Source organism: Chiloscyllium plagiosum, unplaced genomic scaffold, assembly GCF_037043375.1.
Source record: "Chiloscyllium plagiosum isolate Xiang-an unplaced genomic scaffold, Cpla_swu_hap1 HiC_scaffold_35, whole genome shotgun sequence".
NCBI classification, from domain to species: domain Eukaryota; kingdom Metazoa; phylum Chordata; class Chondrichthyes; order Orectolobiformes; family Hemiscylliidae; genus Chiloscyllium; species Chiloscyllium plagiosum.
Genome location: NW_028270173.1, coordinates 24,612,131 through 24,634,991, shown reverse-complemented (window position 1 = coordinate 24,634,991; position 22,861 = coordinate 24,612,131). Strand labels below are relative to the sequence as shown.

Below are 22,861 nucleotides of genomic sequence, written 5' to 3'. Positions count from 1 at the left end.
GGTAATGGGGACGGAGTCGTGGTATTGGGGTCAGTGTTGTGATTCAGGGGACAGTGTCGTGGTAATGGGGACGGTGTCGTGGTAGTGGGGTCAGTGTTGTGATTCAGGGGACAGTGTTGTGGTATTAGGTACGGTATCGTGTAATGGGGACGGTGTCGTGGTAATGGGGACGGTGTTGTGGTATTGGGGACGGTGTCGTGGTGTTGGGGACAGTGTCATGGTGTTGGGGACAGTGTCGTGGTATTGGGGACAGTGTTGTGGTATTGGGGACAGTGTCATGGTGTTGGGAACAGTGTCGTGGTTCAGGGGACTGTGTCATGGTTCAGGGGACAGTGTTGTGGTATTGGGGACAGTGTCGTGGTAATGGGGACGGTGTTGTGGTAATGGGTCACTATCATGGTAATGGGTCAGTGTCATGGCTCAGGGGACGGTGTCGTGGCTCAGAGTACGGTGTCGTGATAGTGGGGACAGTGTCGTGGTAATGGGGACAGTGTCGTGGTAATGGGAAGGGTGTCGTGGTTCAGGGGGCAGTGTCATGGTACTGGGGACAGTGTTGTAGTTCAGGGGACAGTGTCGTGGTACTGGAGACAGTGTCGTGGTAATGGGGACAGAGTCGTGGTAATGGGGACGATGTCGTAGTAATGGGAACGGTGTCGTGGTAATGGGGACAGTGTTGTGGTAATGGGGACAGTGTCGTGGTAGTGGGGAAGGTGTTGTGGTAATGGGGATGATGTCATGGTAATGGGGACGGTGTCGTGGTAGTGGGGTCAGTGTTGTGATTCAGGGGACAGTGTTGTGGTATTGGGTACGGTGTCGTGTAATGGGGACGGTGTTGTGGTAATGGGGACGGTGTCGCGGTAGTGGGGTCAGTGTTGTGATTCAGGGGACAGTGTTGTGGTATTGGGTACGGTGTCGTGTAATGGGGACGGTGTCGTGTAATGGGGACAGTGTCGTGTAATGGGGACGGTGTCGTGGTGTTGGCGACAGTGTCGTGGTATTGGGGACAGTGTCATGGTATTGGGAACAGTGTCATGGTTCAGGGGACAGTGTCGTGGTATTGGGGACAGTGTCGTGGTAATGGGGACGGTGTTGTGGTAATGGGTCAGTATCATGGTAATGGGTCAGTGTCGTGGTAATGGGTCAGTGTCATGGTTCAGGGGACGGTGTCATGGTTCAGGGGGCAGTGTCATGGTAATGGGGACCGTGTTGTGGTATTGGGGATGGTGTCGTGGTTCAGGGGACGGTGTTGTGATAGTGGGGACAGTGTCGTGGTAATGGGGACAGTGTCGTGGTAATGGGGAGGGTGTCATGGTAATGGGGAGGGTGTCGTGGTAATGGGGAGGGTGTCGTGATAGTGGGGATGGTGTCGTGGTAATGGGGACAGTGTCGTGGTAATGGGGACGGTGTTGTGGTAATGGGTCAGTATCATGGTAATGGGTCAGTATCGTGGTAATGGGTCAGTGTCGTGGCTCAGGGGACGGTGTCGTGATTCAGGGGACAGTGTCGTGGTACTGGGACAGTGTCATGGTTCAGGGGGCAGTGTCATGGTAATGGGGACCGTGTTGTGGTATTGGGGACGGTGTCGTGGTTCAGGCGACGGTGTCGTGATAGTGGGGACAGTGTCGTGGTAATGGGGACAGTGTCATGGTAATGGGGAGGCTGTCGTGGGTCAGGGGGCAGTGTCATGGTACTGGGGACAGTGTTGTGGTTCAGGGGACAGTGTCGTGGTACTGGAGACAGTGTTGTGGTAATGGGGACGGTGTCGTGGTAATGGGGACGGTGTTGTGGTAATGGGGACAGTGTTGTGGTAGTGGGGAAGGTGTTGTGGTAATGGGGATGGTGTCATGGTAATGGGGGCGGGTCGTGGTAGTGGGGTCAGTGTTGTGATTCAGGGGACAGTGTCGTGGTAATGGGGACGGTGTTGTGGTAATGGGGACAGTGTCGTGGTAGTGGGGAAGGTGTCGTGGTAATGGGGATGGTGTCATGGTAATGGGGACCGTGTTGTGGTATTGGGGACGGTGTCGTGGTTCAGGCGACGGTGTCGTGATAGTGGGGACAGTGTCGTGATAGTGGGGACAGTGTCATGGTAATGGGGACCGTGTTGTGGTATTGGGGACGGGTGTCGTGATAGTGGGGACAGTGTCGTGGTAATGGCGACAGTGTCGTGGTAATGGGGAGGGTGTCATGGTAATGGGGAGGGTGTCGTGGTAGTGGGGATGGTGTCGTGGTAGTGGGGACAGTGTTGTGGTATTGGGGACACTGTCCCCTGTACCATGACACTGTCCCTTGTATCACCACACTGTCTCCAGCACCACGACTCAGTGTCACGGCGTAGTGGACAATCTGCAGTGCCACGTACTGTCCCCAGAACGATGGCACTGTTCCCAGTATCACGACACTGCCTCCTACACCACAACACTGTCCCCAGTACCATGACGCCAGGTAACATTCCCTCCCTTTCTTGACTTGCTGCAACATCTCCAGCTCTACATCTGGCTCAATAACGCTGAGCTGGAGTTCCTGCAAGTCCTCACTGCAGGTCTGTGCCCTCTAGGGGACCTTGGCATCTAGAAACTCCTATGGGGTGCAGTCGCAGTACGTTGCCTGCCATCTCTCATTTGTGTTCATTAATTAGTAATTGCTGATGAGTTCATTTATAACAAACACAGCATGCATCTCCCTTAGCGCTGCCAATCAGGAATTGGGGAAGGCGGACAGCATTAGGAATGAGGTTAACCTTTCTTGTGCATTTTGGGGAATTCAGACAGCACTGTTTGCAAGGGACCTTGCTGTAATAGATCTTAGAGCCATAGAGTCATAGAGATGTACAGCATGGAAACAGACCCTTCGGTCCAACCCGTTCATGCCGCCCACATATCCTAACCCAATCCAGTCCCACCTGCCAGCACCCGGCTCATATCCCTCCATAACCCTTCCTATTCATATACCCATCCAAATGCCTTTTAAATGTTGCAATTGTACCAGCCTCCACCACATCCTCTGGCAGCTCATTCCATACACGTACCACCCTCTGTGTGAAAAAGTTGTCCCTTAGGTCTCTTTTATATCTTTCCCCTCTCACCCTAAACCTATGCCCTCTAGTTCTGGACTACCCGACCCCAGGGAAAAGACTTTGTCTATTTATCCTATCCGTGCCCCTCATAATTTTGTAAACCTCTATAAGGTCACCCCTCAGCCTCCAATGCTCCAGGGAAAACAGCCCCAGCCTGTTCAGCCTCTCCCTGTAGCTCAAACCCTCCAACCCTGGCAACATCCTTGTAAATCTTTTCTGAACCTTTTCAAGTTTCACAACAGGGGCGGCACGGTGGCACAGTGGTTAGCACTGCTGCCTCGCAGCGCCAGAGACCCGAGTTCAATTCCCGACTCAGGCGACTGACTGTGTGGAGTTTGCACGTTCTCCCCGTGTCTGCGTGGGTTTCCTCCGGGTGCTCCGGTTTCCTCCCACAGTCCAAAAGATGTGCAGGTTAGGTGAATTGGCCGTACTAAATTGCCCGTAGTGTTAGGTAAGGGGTAAATGTAGGGGTATGGGTGGGTTTCGCTTCGGCGGGTCGGTGTGGACTTGTTGGGCCGAAGGGCCTGTTTCCACACTGTAATCTAATCTAAACAAAAACATCTTTCCAATAGGAAGGAGACCAGAATTGCACGCAATATTCCAACAGAGGCCTAACCAATGTCCTGTACAGCCACAACATGACCTCCCAACTCCTGTACTCCGTACTCTGACCAATAAAGGAAAGCATACCAAACACCTTCTTCACTATCCTATCTACCTGCGACTCCACTTTCAAGGAGCTATGAGCGTGCGCTCCAAGGTCTCTCTGTTCAGCAACACTCCCTAGGATCATTAAGTGTATAAGTCCTGCTAAGATTTGCTTTCCCAAAATGCAGCACCTCGCATTTATCTGAATTAAACTCCATCTGCCACTTCTCAGCCCATTGGCCCATCTGGTCTAGATTCTGTTGTAATCTGAGGTAACCCTCTTCGCTGTCCACTACACCTCCAATTCTGGTGTCATCTGCAAACTTACTAACTGTACCTCTTATGTTCGCATCCAAATCATTTATGTAAATGACAAAAAGTAGAGGACCCAGCACCGATCCTTGTGGCACTCCACTGGTCACAGGCCTCCAGTCTGAAAAACAACCCTCCACCACCACCCTCTGTCTTCTACCTTTGAGCCAGTTCTGTATCCAAATGGCTAGTTCTCCCTGTATTCCATGAGATCTAACCTTGCTAATCAGTCTCCCATGGGGAACTTTGTCGAATGCCTTACTGAAGTCCATATAGATCACATCTACTGCTCTGCCCTCATCAATCTTCTTTGTTACTTCTTCAAAAAACTCAATCATGTTTGTGAGACATGCTTTCCCATGCACAACGCCATGTTGACTATCCTGAATCAGTCCTTGCCTTTCCAAATACATTTACATCCTATCCCTCAGGATTCCCTCCAACAACTTGCCCACCACCGAGGTCAGGCTCACCGGTCTATAGTTCCCTGGCTTGTCTTTACCACCCTTCTTAAACAGCGGCACCACGTTTGCCAACCTCCAGTCTTCCGGCACCTCACCTGTGACTACCAATGATACAAATATCTCAGCAAGAGGCCCAGCAATCACTTCTCTAGCTTCCCACAGAGTTCGCGGGTACACCTGATCAGGACCTGGGGATTTATCCACCTTTAACTGTTTCAAGACATCCAGCACTTCCTCCTCTGTAATCTGGACATTTTGCAAGATGTCACCATCTATTTCCCTACAGTTTATATCTTCCATATCCTTTTCCACAGTAAATACTGATGCAAAATATTTATTTAGTATATCCCCCATTTTCTGTGGCTCCACACAAAGGCTGCCTTGCTGATCTTTGAGGGGCCCTATTCTCTCCCTAGTTACCCTTTTGTCTTTAATATATTTGTAAAAACCCTTTGGATTCTCCTTAATTCTATTTGCCAAAGCTATCTCATGTCCCCATTTTGCCCTCCTGATTTCCCTCTTAAGTCTACTCCTACTTTCTTTATACTCTTCTAAGGATTCCCTCGATCTATCCTGTCTATACCTGACATATGCTTCCTTCTTTTTCGTAACCAAACCTTCAATTTCTTTAGTCATCCAGCATTCCCTATATCTACCAGCCTTCCCTTTCACCCTGACAGGAATATACTTTCTCTGGATTCTTGTTATCTCATTTCTAATGGGTTCCCATTTTCCAGCCGTCCCTTTATCTGCGAACATCTGCCTCCAATCAGCTTTCGAAAGTTCTTGTCTAATACCGTCAAAATTGGCCTTTCTCCAATTTAGAACTTCAACTTTTAGATCTGGTCTATCCTTTTTCGTCACTATTTTAAAACGAATAGAATTATGGTCGCTGGCCTCAAAGTGCTCCCCCACTGACACCTCAGTCACCTGCCCTGCCTTATTTCCCAAGAGTAGATCAGGTTTTGCACCTTCTCTAGTAGGTACATCCACATACTGAATCAGACAATTGTTTTGTACGCACTTAAGAAATTCCTCTCCATCTAAACCTTTAACACTATGGCAGTCCCAGTCAATGTTTCAAAAGTTAAAATCCCCTACCATACCCACCCTATTATTCTTACAGATAGCTAAGATCTCCTTACAAGTTTGTTTCTCAATTTCCCTCTGACTATTAGGGAGTCTATAATACAATCCCAATAAGATGATCATCCCTTTCTTATTTCTCAGTTCCACCCAATAACTTCCCTGGATGTATTTCCGGGAATATCCTCCCTCAGCACAGCTGTAATGCTATCCCTTATCAAAAATGCCACTCCCCCTCCTCTCTTGCTTCCCTTTCTATCCTTCCTGGAGCATTTGTATCCTGGAACATAAGCTGCCAGTCCTGCCCATCCCTGAGCCATGTTTCTGTAATTGCTATGATATCCCAGTTCCATGTTCCTAACCATGCCCTGAGTTCATCTGCCTTCCCTGTTAGGCCCCTTGCAGTGAAATAAATGCAATTTAATTGATTCGTCCTACCTTGTCCCTGCCTGCCTGACTCACTTCTCAACTGTACCAGTCTCAGATTGATCTTTTTCCTCACTATCTCCCTGGGTCCCCCCCCCCCCCCCCCCCTCCCACCTTACTAGTTTAAATCCTCCCAAGCAGTTATAGCAAATTTCCCTGCCAGTATATTAGTCCCCTTCCAATTTAGGTGCAATCCGTCCTTCTTGTACAGGTCACTTTTACCCCAAAAGAGATTCCAATGATGCAAAAATGTGAATCCTTCTCCCATACACCAGCTCCTCAGCCATGCATTCACCTGCTCTATCCTCCTATTCCTGCCCTCACTCGCTCGTAGCACTGGGAGTAATCCAGATATTATTACCCTTGAGGACATCCTTTTTAAATTTCTGCCTCACTTTCTGTAATCTCCCTTCAGAATCTCAACCTTTTCCCCTATATCGTTGGTTCTGGCCCCTCTCCCCCGTGAGAACATTCTGCACCCTCTCTGAGACATCCTTGATCCTGGCACCAGGGAAACAACGCATCATTCTGCTTTTTCTCTGCTGGCCACAGAAATGTCTATCTGTACCTCGGACTACAGAATCCCCTAACACAATGATCTCTTGGAAGCCGACATACCCCTCATTGCATTCGAGCTAGTCTCAATACCAGAAACTTGGCTGTTCGTGCTACGTTTCCCTGAGAATCCATCACCTCCTACATTTTCCAAAACAGCATACCTGTTTGAAATGGGTATATCCACAAAAGACTCCTGCACTAGCTGCCTATCTCTCTTACCGTTCCTGGAGTTAACCCATCTATGTGACTGTATCTGAGACCTTACCCCCTTCCTATAACTGCCATCCACCACATATTGTTGCTGTTGCCAATTCCTCATCGCTTCTATCTATCTCTCCAACCGATCCATTCGATCTGATAAGATTAGCATCCAACAGCACTTATGGCAGATATAATCCGCAGTAACCCTTAAGCTCTCTTTAAACTCCCACATCTGACAAGAAGTACATATCACTGCAAAGGCCATTTTGCTCCTTCACAATCTACAGACCCAGAAAATAACACCGTCTTATTCCTCTACAAACACTGCCCCAGGTTAAATTAATAGCTATGGCTTATATTTTAAGTTTAATCAAGAGACTTATCTCCAAAAACATATAATCAAGAAAGAACCCACTGTACTCACTAATACAGCCTTTCTCTTGGACAGACTTAAAACAACAATTAACTTATCGGATTCTGTGTTGTGAACTTCACCCAAACAGGTTCCTCCAAGATAAGTTGTGAAATTCACTGTTTGTTAATTTTCCCAGACGCACTCTGATGTCCAGCGATACATGAATTCAAATACAGCAAAGGCAGTAACTGTGCAGGTTTTTTCTCTCTCTCTCTCTCTCTCTCTCTCTCTCTCTCTCTCTCTCTCTCCTGCACTGTCCTCACCATGTGCTTCCTTTGTCTGTTCTTCTCACTTTTAAAATTAAAATGTTCCTAATGAGATAAGTACAATAGGAGGTTAAGAAAAATAGATTGATTGGATTTGATTTCTCGGACTGGGATTGTAGCACAGCATCAGAAGAAGCTGCAAATGGTGATATAGCTCTTGTGCATGCTGCTTAATATCACGGTGGCTCTAATGTTCTCAGGGTGTGGGTTCGAATCCCACCATCGGGAAATGATGAAACTTTTTCCCACTTGTAAAAGCACGACAGGGAATCTGTACAGAGTGACGTGCAAAAGAAGCAAGACGATGATGAGGGGAAAATAAACAAACATTGGGTGAAAGGGCAAGAGTCCGGCAAGGGCAATAATTTGATGAGAGTGGAGCAAGAGAAAATGGTGACTAGGCACGTCAGCTGGTCTGAAGCAAGGGTAAAGCTGTGCAGCGTTACTGAGTCCGAGGTGGAGCTAGTCTTTGTGTTAGGATAGGAGGATCAGACGTTCATCTCCAGTTTAAAGCGACCCAAGATATATGTGAAAGACAGAGCTATTATTCACCATACATGCAGGATGTGGAGTGATAACACTGTCTTAATACTTTTTTTTTATCTTTTACCTCTTCAGAACCACTGAGAGAGCCTTCGATTGTCAACAATTGTACCTGCCTGAATACCGCCATTGAACTCACTTGTCGAGTGGCTGGGGGAGAAGAGACCTCTACCCACTGGTGGAAAGACAACAGAATGTTAACTAGTGGTCAATATTATCAGCTAACGCAAAACAACAGCACGCTTATCATTTCTGAAGCCAAAATGTCAGACTGCGGGACGTACACTTGCACTGTGGAAAACCCTGTTAGTCAGAAGAACGTGTCATATTCTCTCAAGCTTCACGGTAAGTCAAGCCACTTGTTGACTTATTTACTTCGTAAATAAAAACATTTTGCTGTTACCCTTTTCCTTCAACTTTTAACTTTGTCTCCTCTTATTTTGACCCACACCGTTGAACTGGGAAAGGATTTTGCCAGAATAGACGCTTGATGAACGTGGCAGATGTTTAAGAAAATTGTTTCGGACAGGAAAGGTATCTCCTCCCTGTGAGGGAGGAGAATTCTGGGAAGGGAATGAACCAACTGTGGTTAACCAGTGGAGTGAAGGATTGTATCAAATCGAAAACAAAGACATACATTGTGGCAAAGATTAGTGGTAAACCAGAGGATGGGGAGAGTTTCAAAAGCCAACAGGGGATGACCAAAATAAAAAAGATGGAGGAAACAAACTGTGAGGGTAAGCTTGCAAATAATATGAAAACAGACAGAAAGAGCTTCTTTAATTATCTAAGAAGGGAAAAAAGACCAACATCATGGATTCCTTAGAGGAAAAAAGCAGGGGACATATTAAAGGGAAACCAGGAAATGGCAGATTTGAATAAATACTTTGCATCTGTTTTCATGGTGGAGGACTTCAATGACAATTAATGCCAAAAGTAATAGGTCATCAAGGGGAGGGGCAAGAAATAAATATAATAATTATCACGAGAGAAAGCACACCAGGAAATCTCATGGGACTAAAGACCGATAAGTCCACTGAACCAAATTGATTGCACGCTGGGATAAGTGGATATCCTAGGAGCAGCCTTCCAATGATTCTCATATAATGGAAGGTTGGAAAAGTACTGGATGTATTGCCTTATTCAAAAAGAGAGGGAGAGTAAAAACAAGTAACTTTACGCCAGTCAGCTTAACATCTATCATCAGGAACATTTTAGTGTCGATTACAAATGATTGAATGGAGTCTTTATAAATGTATAATATAACCCAGTAGAGTCAGCATGGCTTCACAAAGGGGTAAGCCACCGTAGTCCCCGAGGACCTATGAGAGAGAGCTGACAGCTTGTTGTTTAATGTCCAGATTCGAGTGGTGCTGGAAAAGCACAGCAGGTTAGGCAGCATCCGAGGAGCAGGAGAATCGACGTTTCGGGCAAAAGCTCTTCATTGATTTTCCTGCTCCTCGGATGCTATTCCTGATGAAGGGCTTTTGACTAAAACGTCGATTTTCCTGCTCCTCGGATGCTGCCTAACCTGCTGTGCTTTTCCAGCACCACTCTAACCTTGACTCGAATCTCCAGTATCTGCAGTACCGACTTCTGCCAGGTTGTTGTTTAACCTCAGCCAATGGGCAACGGTCAGGAGGTGGGATCGTCATGGTAACCTCAGCCAGTTGGAGAATTGGACCCACACTTGGCATCATTCTGGCCCTTGCAAACCAGCTTAGATTGTCAAGCTTAGGTTCCCTACAGTGTGGACACAGGCCCTTCGGCCCAACAAGTCCACACCGACCCTGCGAATAGCAACCCACCCAGACCCATTCCCCAACATTTACCCCTGACTTATGAAACTAACACTATGGGCAACTTAGCACTGCCAATTCACCTGACCTGCACATCTTTGGACTGTGGGAGGAAACCGGAGCACCTGGAGGAAACCCACACAGACACAGGGAGAATGAGCAAACTCCACACAGACAATTGCCTGAGGCGGGAATTGAACGTGGGTCTCTGGCGCTGTGAGGCAACAGTGCTAACCATAGATTCCAGTTAGGGGAGGGGATTCAAAGGTTATCGTGTGCAGATGGTAATATGGCATCTGGAACACAAACGGATCAATCATCCTCTTATTGATAAACAGAGCAAGTTCACCGTCACGATTTCTGCTCCTAATTCAGATGGTTGTTTCTATCAGGTTTGGAACAGTCAAACCTGGAAGCAGGATGAGCTGCCGGGTGAGTGTTTGAGTTGGGCTGATGTCAGGGGCAAGATGGAGAGTGAGTGAAGGCAGTTGTTGTGATATGTGGGACTTAGAATCCATAGAATCGCTACAGTGTAGAAACAGGCCCTTTGGCCCAACAAGTTTATACTGACCCTCTGAAGAGTAACCCACCCAGACCCATTCCCCTACCCTACTACTCTACAATAAATGCAACAGAGGATCCATCTAATCTTTCTTCGCACAAACTTTGAAGTCTTTCTTTCACCTGAACAAAGCAGTGAGGGAAGGTTAGGCTGTTTTGTCCATCTAGAATCATAGAATCCTGACAGTGTGAAAACAGGCCGTTCAGGCCAAACAAGTCCACACCGACCCTCCCAAGTGAATCCCACACAAACTCATTCCCCTACATTTCCCCCTGACTAATGTACCAAGCTTGCAAAACCTTTAGACTGTGGGAGGAAACCAGAGCACCCAAAGAAAATCCATGCACACACAGGGAGAATGCGCAAACTCCACACAGACAGTCATCTGAGGCTGGAATCGAACCTGGGTCCCTGGTGCTGTGAGGCAGTAGTGCTAAGCACTGAGCTACCATGCCATCCCTTGGAACCTAAGTTCACGGAACGTGATATGTTTAAAGAACAACGCTTGTGGATGGCACAGTGGTTAGCACAGCTGCCTCACGGTGCCAGGGACCCAGGCTCGATTCCAGCCTCAGCGACTGTCTGTTTGGGGAGTTTGCACATTCTCCCCGTGTCTGCGTGGTTTTCCTCCTGGTGCTCCGGTTTCTCCCGCAGTCCAAAGATGTGCAGGTCAGGGTGGAATAGCAGTGGTTTGGCTCAGTGCAGACTTGATGGACCCAATGCCCTCTTTCCACACTATAATGGGGGTCTCGGGTGGGTTTTCGGGCGCTGCGAAATTTCCAGGAAGTGGCAGGGCTTTTCTGAATGTCAAAGCCACACCCGTGCTTCCAATCCTCTTCCCCCCACAGTCTTTCTGTCTGTTATTGAAGGCAGTATTGAAGGCAGCAGCCACCCCGATCAACTGCACTGGCCTCTGGAGCTTCTCGTAGGTAGACCTCCAATATTGTGCCTATGGGCACCGTGCATCGTGGGTATTTGACATACCTCAGTGAGTCAGCATTTTCAACACTGGCGTCCATAGGGAGGGAGAGCTCGTGGGTGGCCTTCTCATCAGTTACTCCCTGAGCCAAAAGGATGTGCACACGCTGGCAATCATACGTTTCCCACTAACCCTGTGTCATGATCTGATCCGTTGTTGGTGAAGAGTTGGAAATAGTTGAGGTGAGCAGGTTTCGAAACCGTGTCTGCGTTTACAGTCAAGGACAGTGTTTTTTTTTCCCAGTGGATTTGAAACACTAAAGCTTTTTGTCCCTCTTTAGCTTGTTGTGTGCACTAAGTGCAGACCAAAGGTAGGCAGAAGTGGGTACTGCAGATTAGAGTCAAGAGTAGAGTGGTGCTGGAAAAGCACAGCAGGTCAGGCAGCATCCGAGGAGCAGCAAAATCAGGAATAGTCCTGATGAAGGGCTTTTGCCCAAAATGTCGATTTTCCTGCTCCTCGGATGCTGCCTGACCTGCTGTGCTTTTCCAGCACCACTCTGACCTTCACGCAGGCCAAAGATATGCAGGTTAGGGTGGATTGGCCATGTATCCAGGAATGTACAGGCAAGGAAATGCAGGGTTACATGGGTAGGGGAAGAGGTGGGTTTGGGCATGGGATGTTGTTGAGAGGGTCGTCCTGGACTCGATGGGCTGAATGTGAAGATCTGAACCCCTCCCCCAACCTCCTCTCTTGGTTGGGGGTGGGGGGGTTCTCTCTGTTCCACGCTCAGTCAATAAACAGTAGCCATTCGGTCTGGTTCTGTAAGATTTCACACTTTATTCAATCTCGGCTGGGCTCAGTAACACAGAGGTTAAACACTTCCATGTTCCTTGGAGAAACTGCGCATATGGCTTAAGACAAAGACATTTTTATAATTTTTTTTGAGAGAAGTACAGGGCATCATTCCAGAGCATTCACACAATTACCAATCAATTTTAATAAAATGGCTTTACTGACAGCAACTTAGCCCAAAGATATTTCCTGGGAACCAACCTTACTTTGCACATCCTCGCCCCCCCCCCCCCCTCCCATCTTGCGAAAATAGTCTCTGCACCTGAACTTGTAAGGTTAGTTAGGATGGCCAATAATGTCTTATCCAGTCTAGTTATTTCTTCACTGTAAAGGAAGCATTGTCTGTTAATCTTTGTTGAGACAGACTATGGCAGAGTCAAAAGCCATTTTATGCAGCCTTAAGCAGAATTGTCAATTTGCAGCCTAGAAGCCATTTTGTTATGTTACTTGCATTAAGAAGCCATTTTGTTGCTGCCTGTGTTAGTAAGAGCATGTATTAAATGGGTTGTTCCTGACTACAAGTAGTTACTGCAGCCTGTGTTCGGATTTCAGATCCTCAAATGTAGTGATTCTATGTAGCAAACCTCTGTCATAAGGCCGTGACTGTCATAAATGCAAGAAAATGTGATGTTTGTAAGTGATCAATTCAACTGAGAAGAGTGTGTGTGCTGTCGAGCTGTTTGTCTCTGAAGTGTGCCTTGATACTGAAAACATTGGGAACCATTGTTCTATAATACATTACCAAGTATGATTACATGAACATAATGTGAAGCAACAATGTTATCTCTTTCTCAGAGCTGTTTAATTGCGTTCAGAAATACTGTCTGCACATTTGCTCACATTAATTTGACCTATAAGTGATATCTAGCTTGTACAGGGCTCTGACACTTGTCCTGTACTCTTGCAGCAAGAAGTGTGCTGTATCCTTAAACTGTTGCAAAAGTTCCTGTTTATATTTTTAAATTCTGGTTTGGCTCACACAATGACGTTCTTCTAATATTTCCATTTCAGGCCTTACAGGTCTGCACCACAGCAACTTGGCATTTTCTGTCGCAGCCTTGGTTACTGCTGGCGTCACACTGATCACTGCTGGTGCATCCTGTTTGGATAGAAAGACAAGCATGAACAAGGACATAACAAAACGTGAGTGAAAATTGTTCTTGCATATTTTTGTGTTGAAGGTTCAAAACTTAGAACTTAACACCGCAGGTCCTGCAACACCTTGAAAAATGATGCCCGTGCCCTGTTCAATATCGAACCCCCATTCTGAGAATCGATCCTTTGATTGGGTGAACATTCTCTGCTCGAGTACTATTGATGTCAGTTTGCATATTTTTCCAGGGCGCCAGTTTATTCGAGAGAAGATGCAGCATTTGTTGAAGGCTGCCCCAGTGTTATCGTTTATCTTCTTTTCCATTGCGTGCGCATGTTGGATGCTGAATACAGGTATCGTATGATCGCTCCCTCATACTTTTCTCATTTCTTAGCAACTGCATTTCCAGCGTTCTTCAGACACACAGGATGGTAGGGCACACGGTGGTCACCAGCTAAAAGGTTGCCAGGGTTTGGTTGGGGGGGGGGGAGGGAGATGGGAGAACCTACCTACAACGTCGCTGGGCTGTTCCACAGCAATTTAACACCGGGAGCGGTGTTAATGGCCCTTAGGGCAAGACTTCTGCTCTTGTTTCAGGAGGATGTCCTGCCTTAGACAGCAGTTGTCCAATTCAGTCACCGGCAGCTCCATTCTAGAACAGAGTCCGGACTCCAGGCAGTCCATGAGGAAGAGGAGCCCAAGGAGTCTGGATTGACTGGTAACTCCAGGGTATCACCAGTACAGACCCCAGTGAGAGAGAGGTGGGAGGGGGAGATTTGAGAGACTGGGCTGAGGGTAAAAGGGGGCTGTAGGATTTTGAGGGGCACCTGTGGTACACCTGTGTCCCCTGCAGCCCTTACAGTAAAGCTACTGCAGAGCATGGGCCTTCCCGTGGGTAAACAAAGTTGGCAGAGATGGGCCGAGGCTCCTTAGTGACCGCCAGACCAACGGCAACGAGGGAAGAAAGCCATTTGATGCCAGACAGGGGTCAGGTTCCAGATAGGCACCAAGCTGGCTTCAAAGCAGAAAACAGAAGTGGTTAAGAGGATGGCACATGGCTCAGTGGTTAGCACTGCTGCCTCACAGCACCAAGGACCCGAGTTTGATTCCGTCCTCGGGAAGTCTGTGTGGAGTTTGCGTGTTCTCCCCGTGTCTGCGTGGGTTTCCTCCCTCAGTCCAAAGATGTGCACGTTAGGTGGATTGGTCATGCTAAATTGCCCACAGTGTTCAGGGATGTGCAGGCTTACGTCAGTTAGCCATGGGAAACGGGGGTTACAGGGATAGAGTGGGGGGACTGGATGGGTTGCTGTCCGACTGTCGCTGGTGACACAGTGGAGCCAGTGGCATTTTTCCACACAGTAAGGATTCTGTGTTTCCAAGAACAGTGACAGAGTCTAGCTGAAAGCGGAAAATGATGGAGGGCCGTGTTCTGACAGCACTGCACACTGCCATTTTAACTGAGAGCCTTGAGAGGACGGTTTGTGGGTGGGATGAAGTGTCTTAGTGATCATTCTTCTATATTTGCATCTAATGTTGGGAGCTGCAATTTCTGTAAAGATGCTTTTTGACTTTTTTGGTTCACTTTTTGCTTGAAGTGCATTCTGAATACGAGGAAAGCTCACCAGCCCTTGAGCTTACTCAAGAAAAGGAGACTTACTGTTACTCCCTTTGAGATGTGGCATTCTTGCATTTGTCCTGATGAGTGCAGGATGAAACAGCTCAATGGCATGTACTTTGTTTAATTATTCATTCATAGGACGGGTGTATCACTGGCCAGGCCAGCGTTTATTGCCCATCCCTAATTGACCAGAGGGCTGTTAAGAGACTGCGGGTCTGGAGTCACATGTAGACCAGACTGGGTAAGGCTGGCAGTTACCTTCCCTAAAGGACATTAGTGAATGAGATAGGATTTTTTTCCCCTGACAATTGACCTCATTAGAGTGTTAATTCCAAATATTTGTGGAATTCAAATTCCACCATCTGTGGCAGCGGATTCGAACCCTGGACCCAGAACATCGCCTGGGTCTCTGGATTAACAGTCCAACGATAATACCACTAGGCCATTGCCTCCCCTATTCCTCAGGAGTGTTCAAGTTCTGTACTACCAAGCATCTGATCTTCTTAGGAAATGGGCTCCTTTTACCTTTAGCTGAGAGGGAGTAAGGGACCTTGGCTCTCCATCTCGCTGGAAAGATAGTTCTTTCCTTCATGAAGTGCTGTCTCAGTGCTTTGCTGAATTGGAGCTTACCTTATTTAGATTAGATTGGATTAGATTACCAACAGTGTGGAAACAGGCCCTTCGGCCCAACAAGTCCACACCGACCCTCCGAAGAGTAACCCACCCAGACACTTTTCCCACTGACTTACGCACCTAACACTTTAGTATGGCAATTTAGTATGGCCAGTTCACCTGACCCCGCACATCTTTGGACTGTGGGAGGAAACCGGAGCATCCGGAGGAAAGCCACGCAGACACGGGGAGAATGTGCAGGGGATTATGTGCTCAGCTGTCTGAAATGGAGCTTCACTCTCAGACCTTCTGACCTTGGGTTATTATTCCTGCGAAACACCAAGGCTGGCTGTACCACACGTCCATGAGGCAGGCTGCCTGATTTTCACTAACTGAAATGGATGGAGAAAGGACTGCGCTCCAACAGGAATGTGCCCCTACCCCCATCCAGCTTTCCTGGGCTCGGTGCTCCCGAGCAATCCAGATTCAGGAAGAGGAAGTCTTCCCCGCGCATTGCTTCACCAGTTGCATTCAGACAGGTCGGGGTTTGTTTGGTTGTCCATGTGTGTGTTGTTTATCTCCCCCCCCCCCCCTCCCCAATGTTGCTCTCTGACTCTTCCTGTTTCCTTTGTTCACAGTTTGCCTGGACAAGTCCCTAGTGGCTCCAATCATCACAAATTCTATTCCGTTTGTTGACGTAATAGGACAGGCAGGTAGGTGCTTCATTGTAAAGTCGGAGCCGGCAAATGGTTTCTGAAAGCAGCAATCCACGAAGAATCGTGCAATTCGAAGAAGCCAGTCACAGCCGTGGGGTTTAAGAGTCGAGAGTGTGGCGCTGGAAAAGCGCAGCCAGTCAGGCAGCATCCGAGAAGCGGGAGCAGGAGACTCTCCTGCTCCTCGGACGCTGCCTGGCCTGCTGCGCTTTTCCAGCGCCACGCACTCGCCTCTGATCTCCAGCATCTGCAGTCCTCACCCTCTCTCCCAGCCGTAGGTTTAACTTGCTGTTGAATGAAGAGGGAGATCGTCAGGAAATCCTTGACTTTGAGAACTGTTCCAGCAAGCTATACTTTTTTTTTAAAAGAAAGCTTCCATTCAAAAGATCATCGCGTCGCTGGCCAGTGTGGCACTTACCTTCTGTGTGAAGGTCGAATTGAGCTGGCTTTTTGAACCACTGCATCCCGTTCACTGGAGCTGGTGCGGTTCTGTTCTCCTCGAAGCAGGGACCATCGCATCATCTCAGGGAGAAAATAAAGCATTGCGATCCTGCTTAGGATTACTCTAGCAACACACCGATTTAAAGGGCCACGTGCCTGCCTTCTCTTCTTTGAAGAGCTAAAATTAGCCCCTGATTGGGCCCTGTAACAGAAAGGAAGTGAGCACTGCAGATGCTAGAGATCAGAGTCAGAGAGTGGGGCGCTGGAAAAGCACAGCCGGTCAGGCAGCATCCGAGGAGCAGCAGAATCGACGATTCGAGCATTCCTTATGCTAGAAATGTTGACTTTTCCAGCGCCCCTCTATTTGACACTGTATCAGAAACGCAAATGAACAATTAAAGGAAACTTGCAAAAGACGAACTGGAAACTTAGGAACTCTAAATAATGTTGACCGCGATGGGTGATGGGCCCCAATCCCGCTCGGTGCCCACTGGTCTCAAAAACGCTCCTCGTGCTCCGTCTTCATGGACTCCTGAACGTGGACATTAACAGTAAAAGAGGGGCAGTCAGTCCAGCATGGTGACCTCTTCCAGGGTCTACTGCCTGGACGGGTTATATATTTACACTCTGATCTTTGGCCTCTCGATTTCCCACGACCTCCCGACAAGAGTGCCTGTAGATCAGGAGCGTGGGGCTGAAATTCATCCAGAAACTCGGGAGCAGCCCCTTCCCAAAAATTAAGGAGGGGATTGCAATTGCAACATTCAACGTAAATGTGAACAACCTTTTCCCCCCACCCCAGGCCACAAAGCCTACACATGGCCTAGCAACCAGTGTACTTATTGCTGACTGTATTCTTTTTTTGTAAGAATCCAACAGTCTGTAAGTTAATAATTGCCTGAAGTTAAGTCTAATTTTCATAGCTATCCCTTTGTTGTCCTATGTGTAACTTTGTGCATCTTTTGTTCTTTCAGCAGGGCACTTGGGAATCACTGGAATTCTGTTTGCGTTTTTGATTCTCCATCTCGCAGTGATACTTTCAAATTGTTGCTTCATCAGTGACAAACACATATTGAGTAAGATCATCGCGAACAAAGGTAAGTTAATAATTGTCGTTATTAATCTCAGTCTTAACAACACCTTTCCTTCAACTGAATGAAATTTTCATCAGCAAACTCTGCTCCATTCAGATAGTCCCATTAATTTTATGCCACTACACCGCACCTAATGCCCTGTGATTTGAATGCCCTTTGAGCCCTATCATCCTATTGCAGCTGGATGCTATCTCTCCCACATCATTAAGCGTGTTGGTGATATCTCTATGGCTGTGTTACCCCACAGATAATTTTAATCAACCCATGACTGAGGCAGTGAGCTTTCATAAACTTCACTTTTATTCTCGCTCTGTTTTCAAGATGCAGTCGTTTTGCTTGGGAGTGAGGTGTGGCAGGACAGCCACAGTTTATGCGACTGTCACTCATTTTACTCTAACATAGAGTCATAGAGATGTACAGCATGGAAACAGACCCTTCGGTCCAACCCGTCCATGCCGACCAGATATCCCAACCCAATCTACTCCCACCTGCCAGCACCCGGCCCATATCCCCCCCAAACCCTTCCTATTCATATACCCATCCAAATGCCTCTTAAATGTTGCAACTGTACCAGCCTCCACCACATCCTCTGGCAACTCATTCCATACATGTTCCACTTTCAGTGTGAAAAGGTTGCCCCTTAGGTCCCTTTTATATCTTGCCCCTCTCACCCGAAACCTATGCCCTCTAGTTCTGGACGAGAGGAAGAGACTTTGCCTATTTACCCTATCCATACCCCTCATGCTTTTATAAACCTCTATAAGGTCACCCCTCAGCCTCCGCGCTCCAGGGAAAACAGCCCCAGCCTATTCAGCCTCTCCCTGTAGCTCAAACCCTCCAGCCCTGGCAACATCCTTGTTAATCTTTTCTGAACCCTTTTAAGTTTCACAACATCTTTCCTATAGGAGGGAGACCAGAATTGCATGTAATATTCCAAAAATGGTCTAACCAATGTCCTTACAGCCACAACATGGCCTGTTGAATGGTGGAGGAGATTCAAGGGGATGGCTGGGTTACACAATAAACAGGGTAACTGTCCAAAGGACATTAGTCAATGTGTGTCTTGGTGGGACTGGTGTTATCCTTTATGTTTTCTGACTGCCCACACTGATTTTCACATCCTTACTGTGATTCACTGTCTAAAGCTACACAGATTACTCAACAGCCTTGTTATTGTTTCTCCTCTCCAGGGCCTCCATGGTCTTGCTGGTTTGTTCTGCACTTTTATTAATGTTATCCCAAGTATATTTGGCCTATTGTTGAACAGCTTTACGTGCTCGCACTTGCCTTTCCAGGAAGTGTCGTGTTAATAGCTGGTTATTCACTGGTGATTAATTTCTTTTGCTTTAAATGTACATCCTGACCCACTAAAATAAAACTAAGAACTAAGAATCCTTGTAAATCTTTTCTGAACTCTTTCAAGATTCACAACATCTTTCGGATAGGAAGGAGACCAGAATTGCACGCAATATTCCAACAGTGGCCTAACCAATGTCCTGTACAGCTGCAACATGACCTCCCAACTCCTCTACTCAATACTCTGACCAATAAAGGAAAGCATACCAAACGCCTTCTTCACTATCCTATCTGGGGCCAGGCAATGTGCAGGTGCAGCAAACTGGAGATGTAAACCAATTAGAGTCCCTCTGAGATGTTTGGGAAGCCCTTTCTCTCATTAGTTGGGTCAGCATGTTGCTGGCCTGTCTCTGATGAGACAGGCTGCTAAACCCGCTGATTGAACGGGTGAAATCTTGCTGTTGGATAAAACGTCTGTTTCCAACATGCAGATATTCCCAGGGTTGGAGATTCATCACAAAGAGTCCAAAGGGATGGGTGGAGTTGATATATCAACAGCCCCTGAGATAACCTGTCACTGGAAGAGGTCTCCGTCTCCATAAATGATGTTTGAGGTAAATACGCAAGCAGAATCTGTCCAGAGTGGAAGGGGGCCATTCAGCCCATCGAGTCCAGACTGAATCTCCAAAGGTCATCCAGCCAGACCCACCCCAACCCTGTAACCTCACATTTCCCATGGGATGACCACCTAGCCTGCGCAATCCCACACACCATGGGACAATTTGGCATGGTCAATCCACCAAAGCTACATATCTTTGGACTGTGCCAGGAAACCGGAGCGCCTGGAGAAAACCCATAGGGAGAATGTGCAAATTCCACATAGAAAGTTGCCCAAGGCTGGAATCAAACCCAGGTCCCTGGCGCTGTAAGGCAGCAGTGCTAACCACTGAGCCACCAGAAGTGAAGTAAGATCAGAGTGGAAATCTAGAGTTAAGATGTGGTTCATCATCACAGAATTATTGAATTATTACAGTGCAGAGGAAGCTATTCAGTCCGTCATACCTACACCAGCTCTGTTATCCAGCCTGTATTATCCAGTGCTAACTTCCTGCCTTTTCCCCATATCCTTGCATACCATTGCAATTGATTATTGCTATAATAAGCTCATACGATATAGTAGCATTTGTAGGCCATTTCAGTCATAGAGGCATACAGCACAGAAACTGCCTGTTCAGTCCAATTTGTCCATGGCAAACGTAATCCCAAACTATTGAGTAACCCAAACAAATCCAGCCTCAGTCCTGATGAAGGGCTTTTTGCCCGAAACGTTGACTTTCCTGCTCCTCGGATGCTGCTTGACCTGCTGTGCTTTTCCAACACCACTCTAATCTTGACTCGAATCTCCAGCATCTGCAATACCCACTTCTGCCTATAATCCCAAACTTGACTAGTCCCAGCTGCCTGCTCCTGGCCCAAATCCCTCCCAACTTTTCCTGCTCATGTACTTTGTGGAAAAGGGTGGTGCTGGAAAAGTTCAGCAGGTTAGGAAGCATCCGACGAGCAGGAGCGTCGAAGTTTTGGGGATCGGCTCTTCATCAGGAATCACATTCCCAATGAAGGGATTATGCTGAAAACGTGGCCTCTCCTGCTTCTCGGATGCTGCCTGACCTGCTGTGGCTTTTCCAGCGCCACCATTTTCCGACTCGGATTCTCCAGCATTTGCAGTCTTCACTTTCTCCGATTGATGTACTTATCCAAATACATTTTAAATGTAACTGTGCCTATGCCCACCACTTCCTGAGGAAGTTGATTCCACAACGAACCACGCTCTGTGTAAAATATTTACCCCTCATGTAGCTGTCCTCTCAGCTTGAACTCTGTCCCCTGTGCGTCAAATCTGTTCTGTCGTTCAGTGAGATCGTGGCTGATCTTCAACTCCACTTTCCTGCCTCGTCGCCATAACCCTCGATCCTCTTCATAATTAGAATAATGAATTCGTGTGAGAGGAAGAACCCGCAAGAGTAATATTATTACCTTTAAATCAAAATCTGAGAGACTGGTGACAAGTTGGAATCGGGTGGAAATAGTAGGTTTTTAAAGCTCAGCTCTGGCTTTCCAACTTGACTCGGTTTTAAATAATGTTCCAGAGCTTGGTTTGTGGATGATGGGATGAGGTGGTTCAGTGGTTGTCTTCTGGTGAATTAGACTGAACAGCGCTGTGCACTGCCAACTGGCTGATTAAACTTGCATTTCTTCACAACTTCAGGCAGTACGTAGTCAATTGTGAACCCTTTGAAGAACAGTGGTCAAATTATATACAACTGGCCCGACAAGCATCATACATAGTTTCTTGAAAGTGGCGCACAGGTAGACAGGGTGGTGAAGAAGACGTTTGGCTTGGTTGCTTTCATTGGTGAGAGCATTGAGTATAGGAGTTGGGATTGGACAGGATATTAGGGAGGACACTTTTGCAGTACTGCATCCAGTTCTGGTCGCCCTGCTGTAGGAAGGGTATAGTTAAATTGGAAAGGGTGGACAACCAATTTACAAGGACGTCACTGGGACTGGAAGGTTTCAGTTATAAGGAGAGGCTGGATAGACCGGGATTTGTTTCCGTGGAGCACAGGAGGTTGAGGGATGTCCTTATAAAGGATTACAACATCATGGGGTCCATAAATCAGGTGAATAGCAAAGGTCTTTTCCCCAGGGTGGGGAGATTCAAACCAAGAGGACGTACGTTTAAAGTGAGAGGGAAAAGATTAGAAAATGGACCTGAGGGGCAACTTTTCCACGCAGAGCGTGGTGCCCATGTGGAATGAGCTGCCAGAGGAAGTGGTGGAGGCTGGTACAATTACAGCATTTAAAAGGCATCTGGGTGGATACATGAATAGGAAGAGCTGAGAGGGATATGGGCCACAGGTAGGCAAATGGGACTAATTAATATGGGAAACCTGGTGGGTATGGAAGAATCAGACTGAAGGGTCTGTTGGCATGCTGTGTGACTCCAAATAAATGATTGTGGTGATATTTGAGAGACAAACATTGCCAGGATAGCAGCAAGTTCACTTGCTCTTCTTGAAGAAATACCACGTATTACATTCAAATGAGTCCTGATGTGGAGGTACCGGTGTTGGGTGAGGATGGACAAAGTTTAAAATCACACAACATCAGGTTATAGTCCAACAGGTTTATTTGCTACCGCACAACCACCTGATGAAGGAGCGTCGCTCCGAAAGCTAGTGCTTCCAAATAAACCTGTTGGACTATAACCTGGGGTTGTGTGATTTTTAAATTTATTCAAATGAATAGAAGCAAGGGACTTCAGACGATCATCTCATCCTAAAGACAGCATCTCTGACAAGATAGTGTTCCTGCGGTACTGCACTGAAATGCTTGCCTCGATTACATGTTCCATCTCTGGAGCTGGGCTTGAACATATGTTTTTGGGTTTAATGTTCCTCTTGTTGCAATTGTTTGATCCTCATGGCACATAAAGAGATGTACAACACGGAAACAGACCCTTCGGTCCAACTCATCCATGCCGACCGGATATCCTAACCTGCTCTCGTCCCATTTGCCAGCACTTGGCCTATATCCCTCTAAACCCTTCCTCTTCATTTACCCATCCAGATGCCTTTTAAATGCTTTAATTGTACCAGCCTCCACCACTTCCTCTGGCAGCTAATTCCATTCCATCTGCATGAAAATGTTGCCCCTTAGGTCTCCTTCATATCCTTCCCCTTTCACCCTAAACCTATGCCCTCTAGTTCTGGACTCCCCCACCCCAGGGAAAAAAACATTGTCTATTTATCCTATCCATGCCCCTCATGATTTTCTAAACCTCTATAAGGTCACCCCTCAGCCTCCGAT

The 22,861-nt window shown here is 47.2% G+C and overlaps 1 protein-coding gene across 2 annotated transcripts in view; it reads left to right on the top strand.

The window, feature by feature from the left end:
• LOC122541382 (uncharacterized) overlaps positions 1-22,861 on the top strand; it is a 42,515-nt gene that overhangs the window by 12,936 nt on the left and 6,718 nt on the right. Inside the window, exons 3-7 of one of the 2 annotated variants that reach the window (XM_087979390.1) lie at positions 8,068-8,337; positions 13,136-13,267; positions 13,466-13,570; positions 16,086-16,160; positions 17,579-17,698. In XM_087979390.1, the coding sequence (XP_087835516.1) occupies positions 8,068-8,337; positions 13,136-13,267; positions 13,466-13,570; positions 16,086-16,160; positions 17,579-17,698 (702 nt within the window). Of the gene's footprint in view, positions 1-8,067; positions 8,338-13,135; positions 13,268-13,465; positions 13,571-16,085; positions 16,161-17,575; positions 17,699-22,861 lie in introns of both variants that reach the window. The other variant, XM_087979389.1, reaches the window with a different exon arrangement.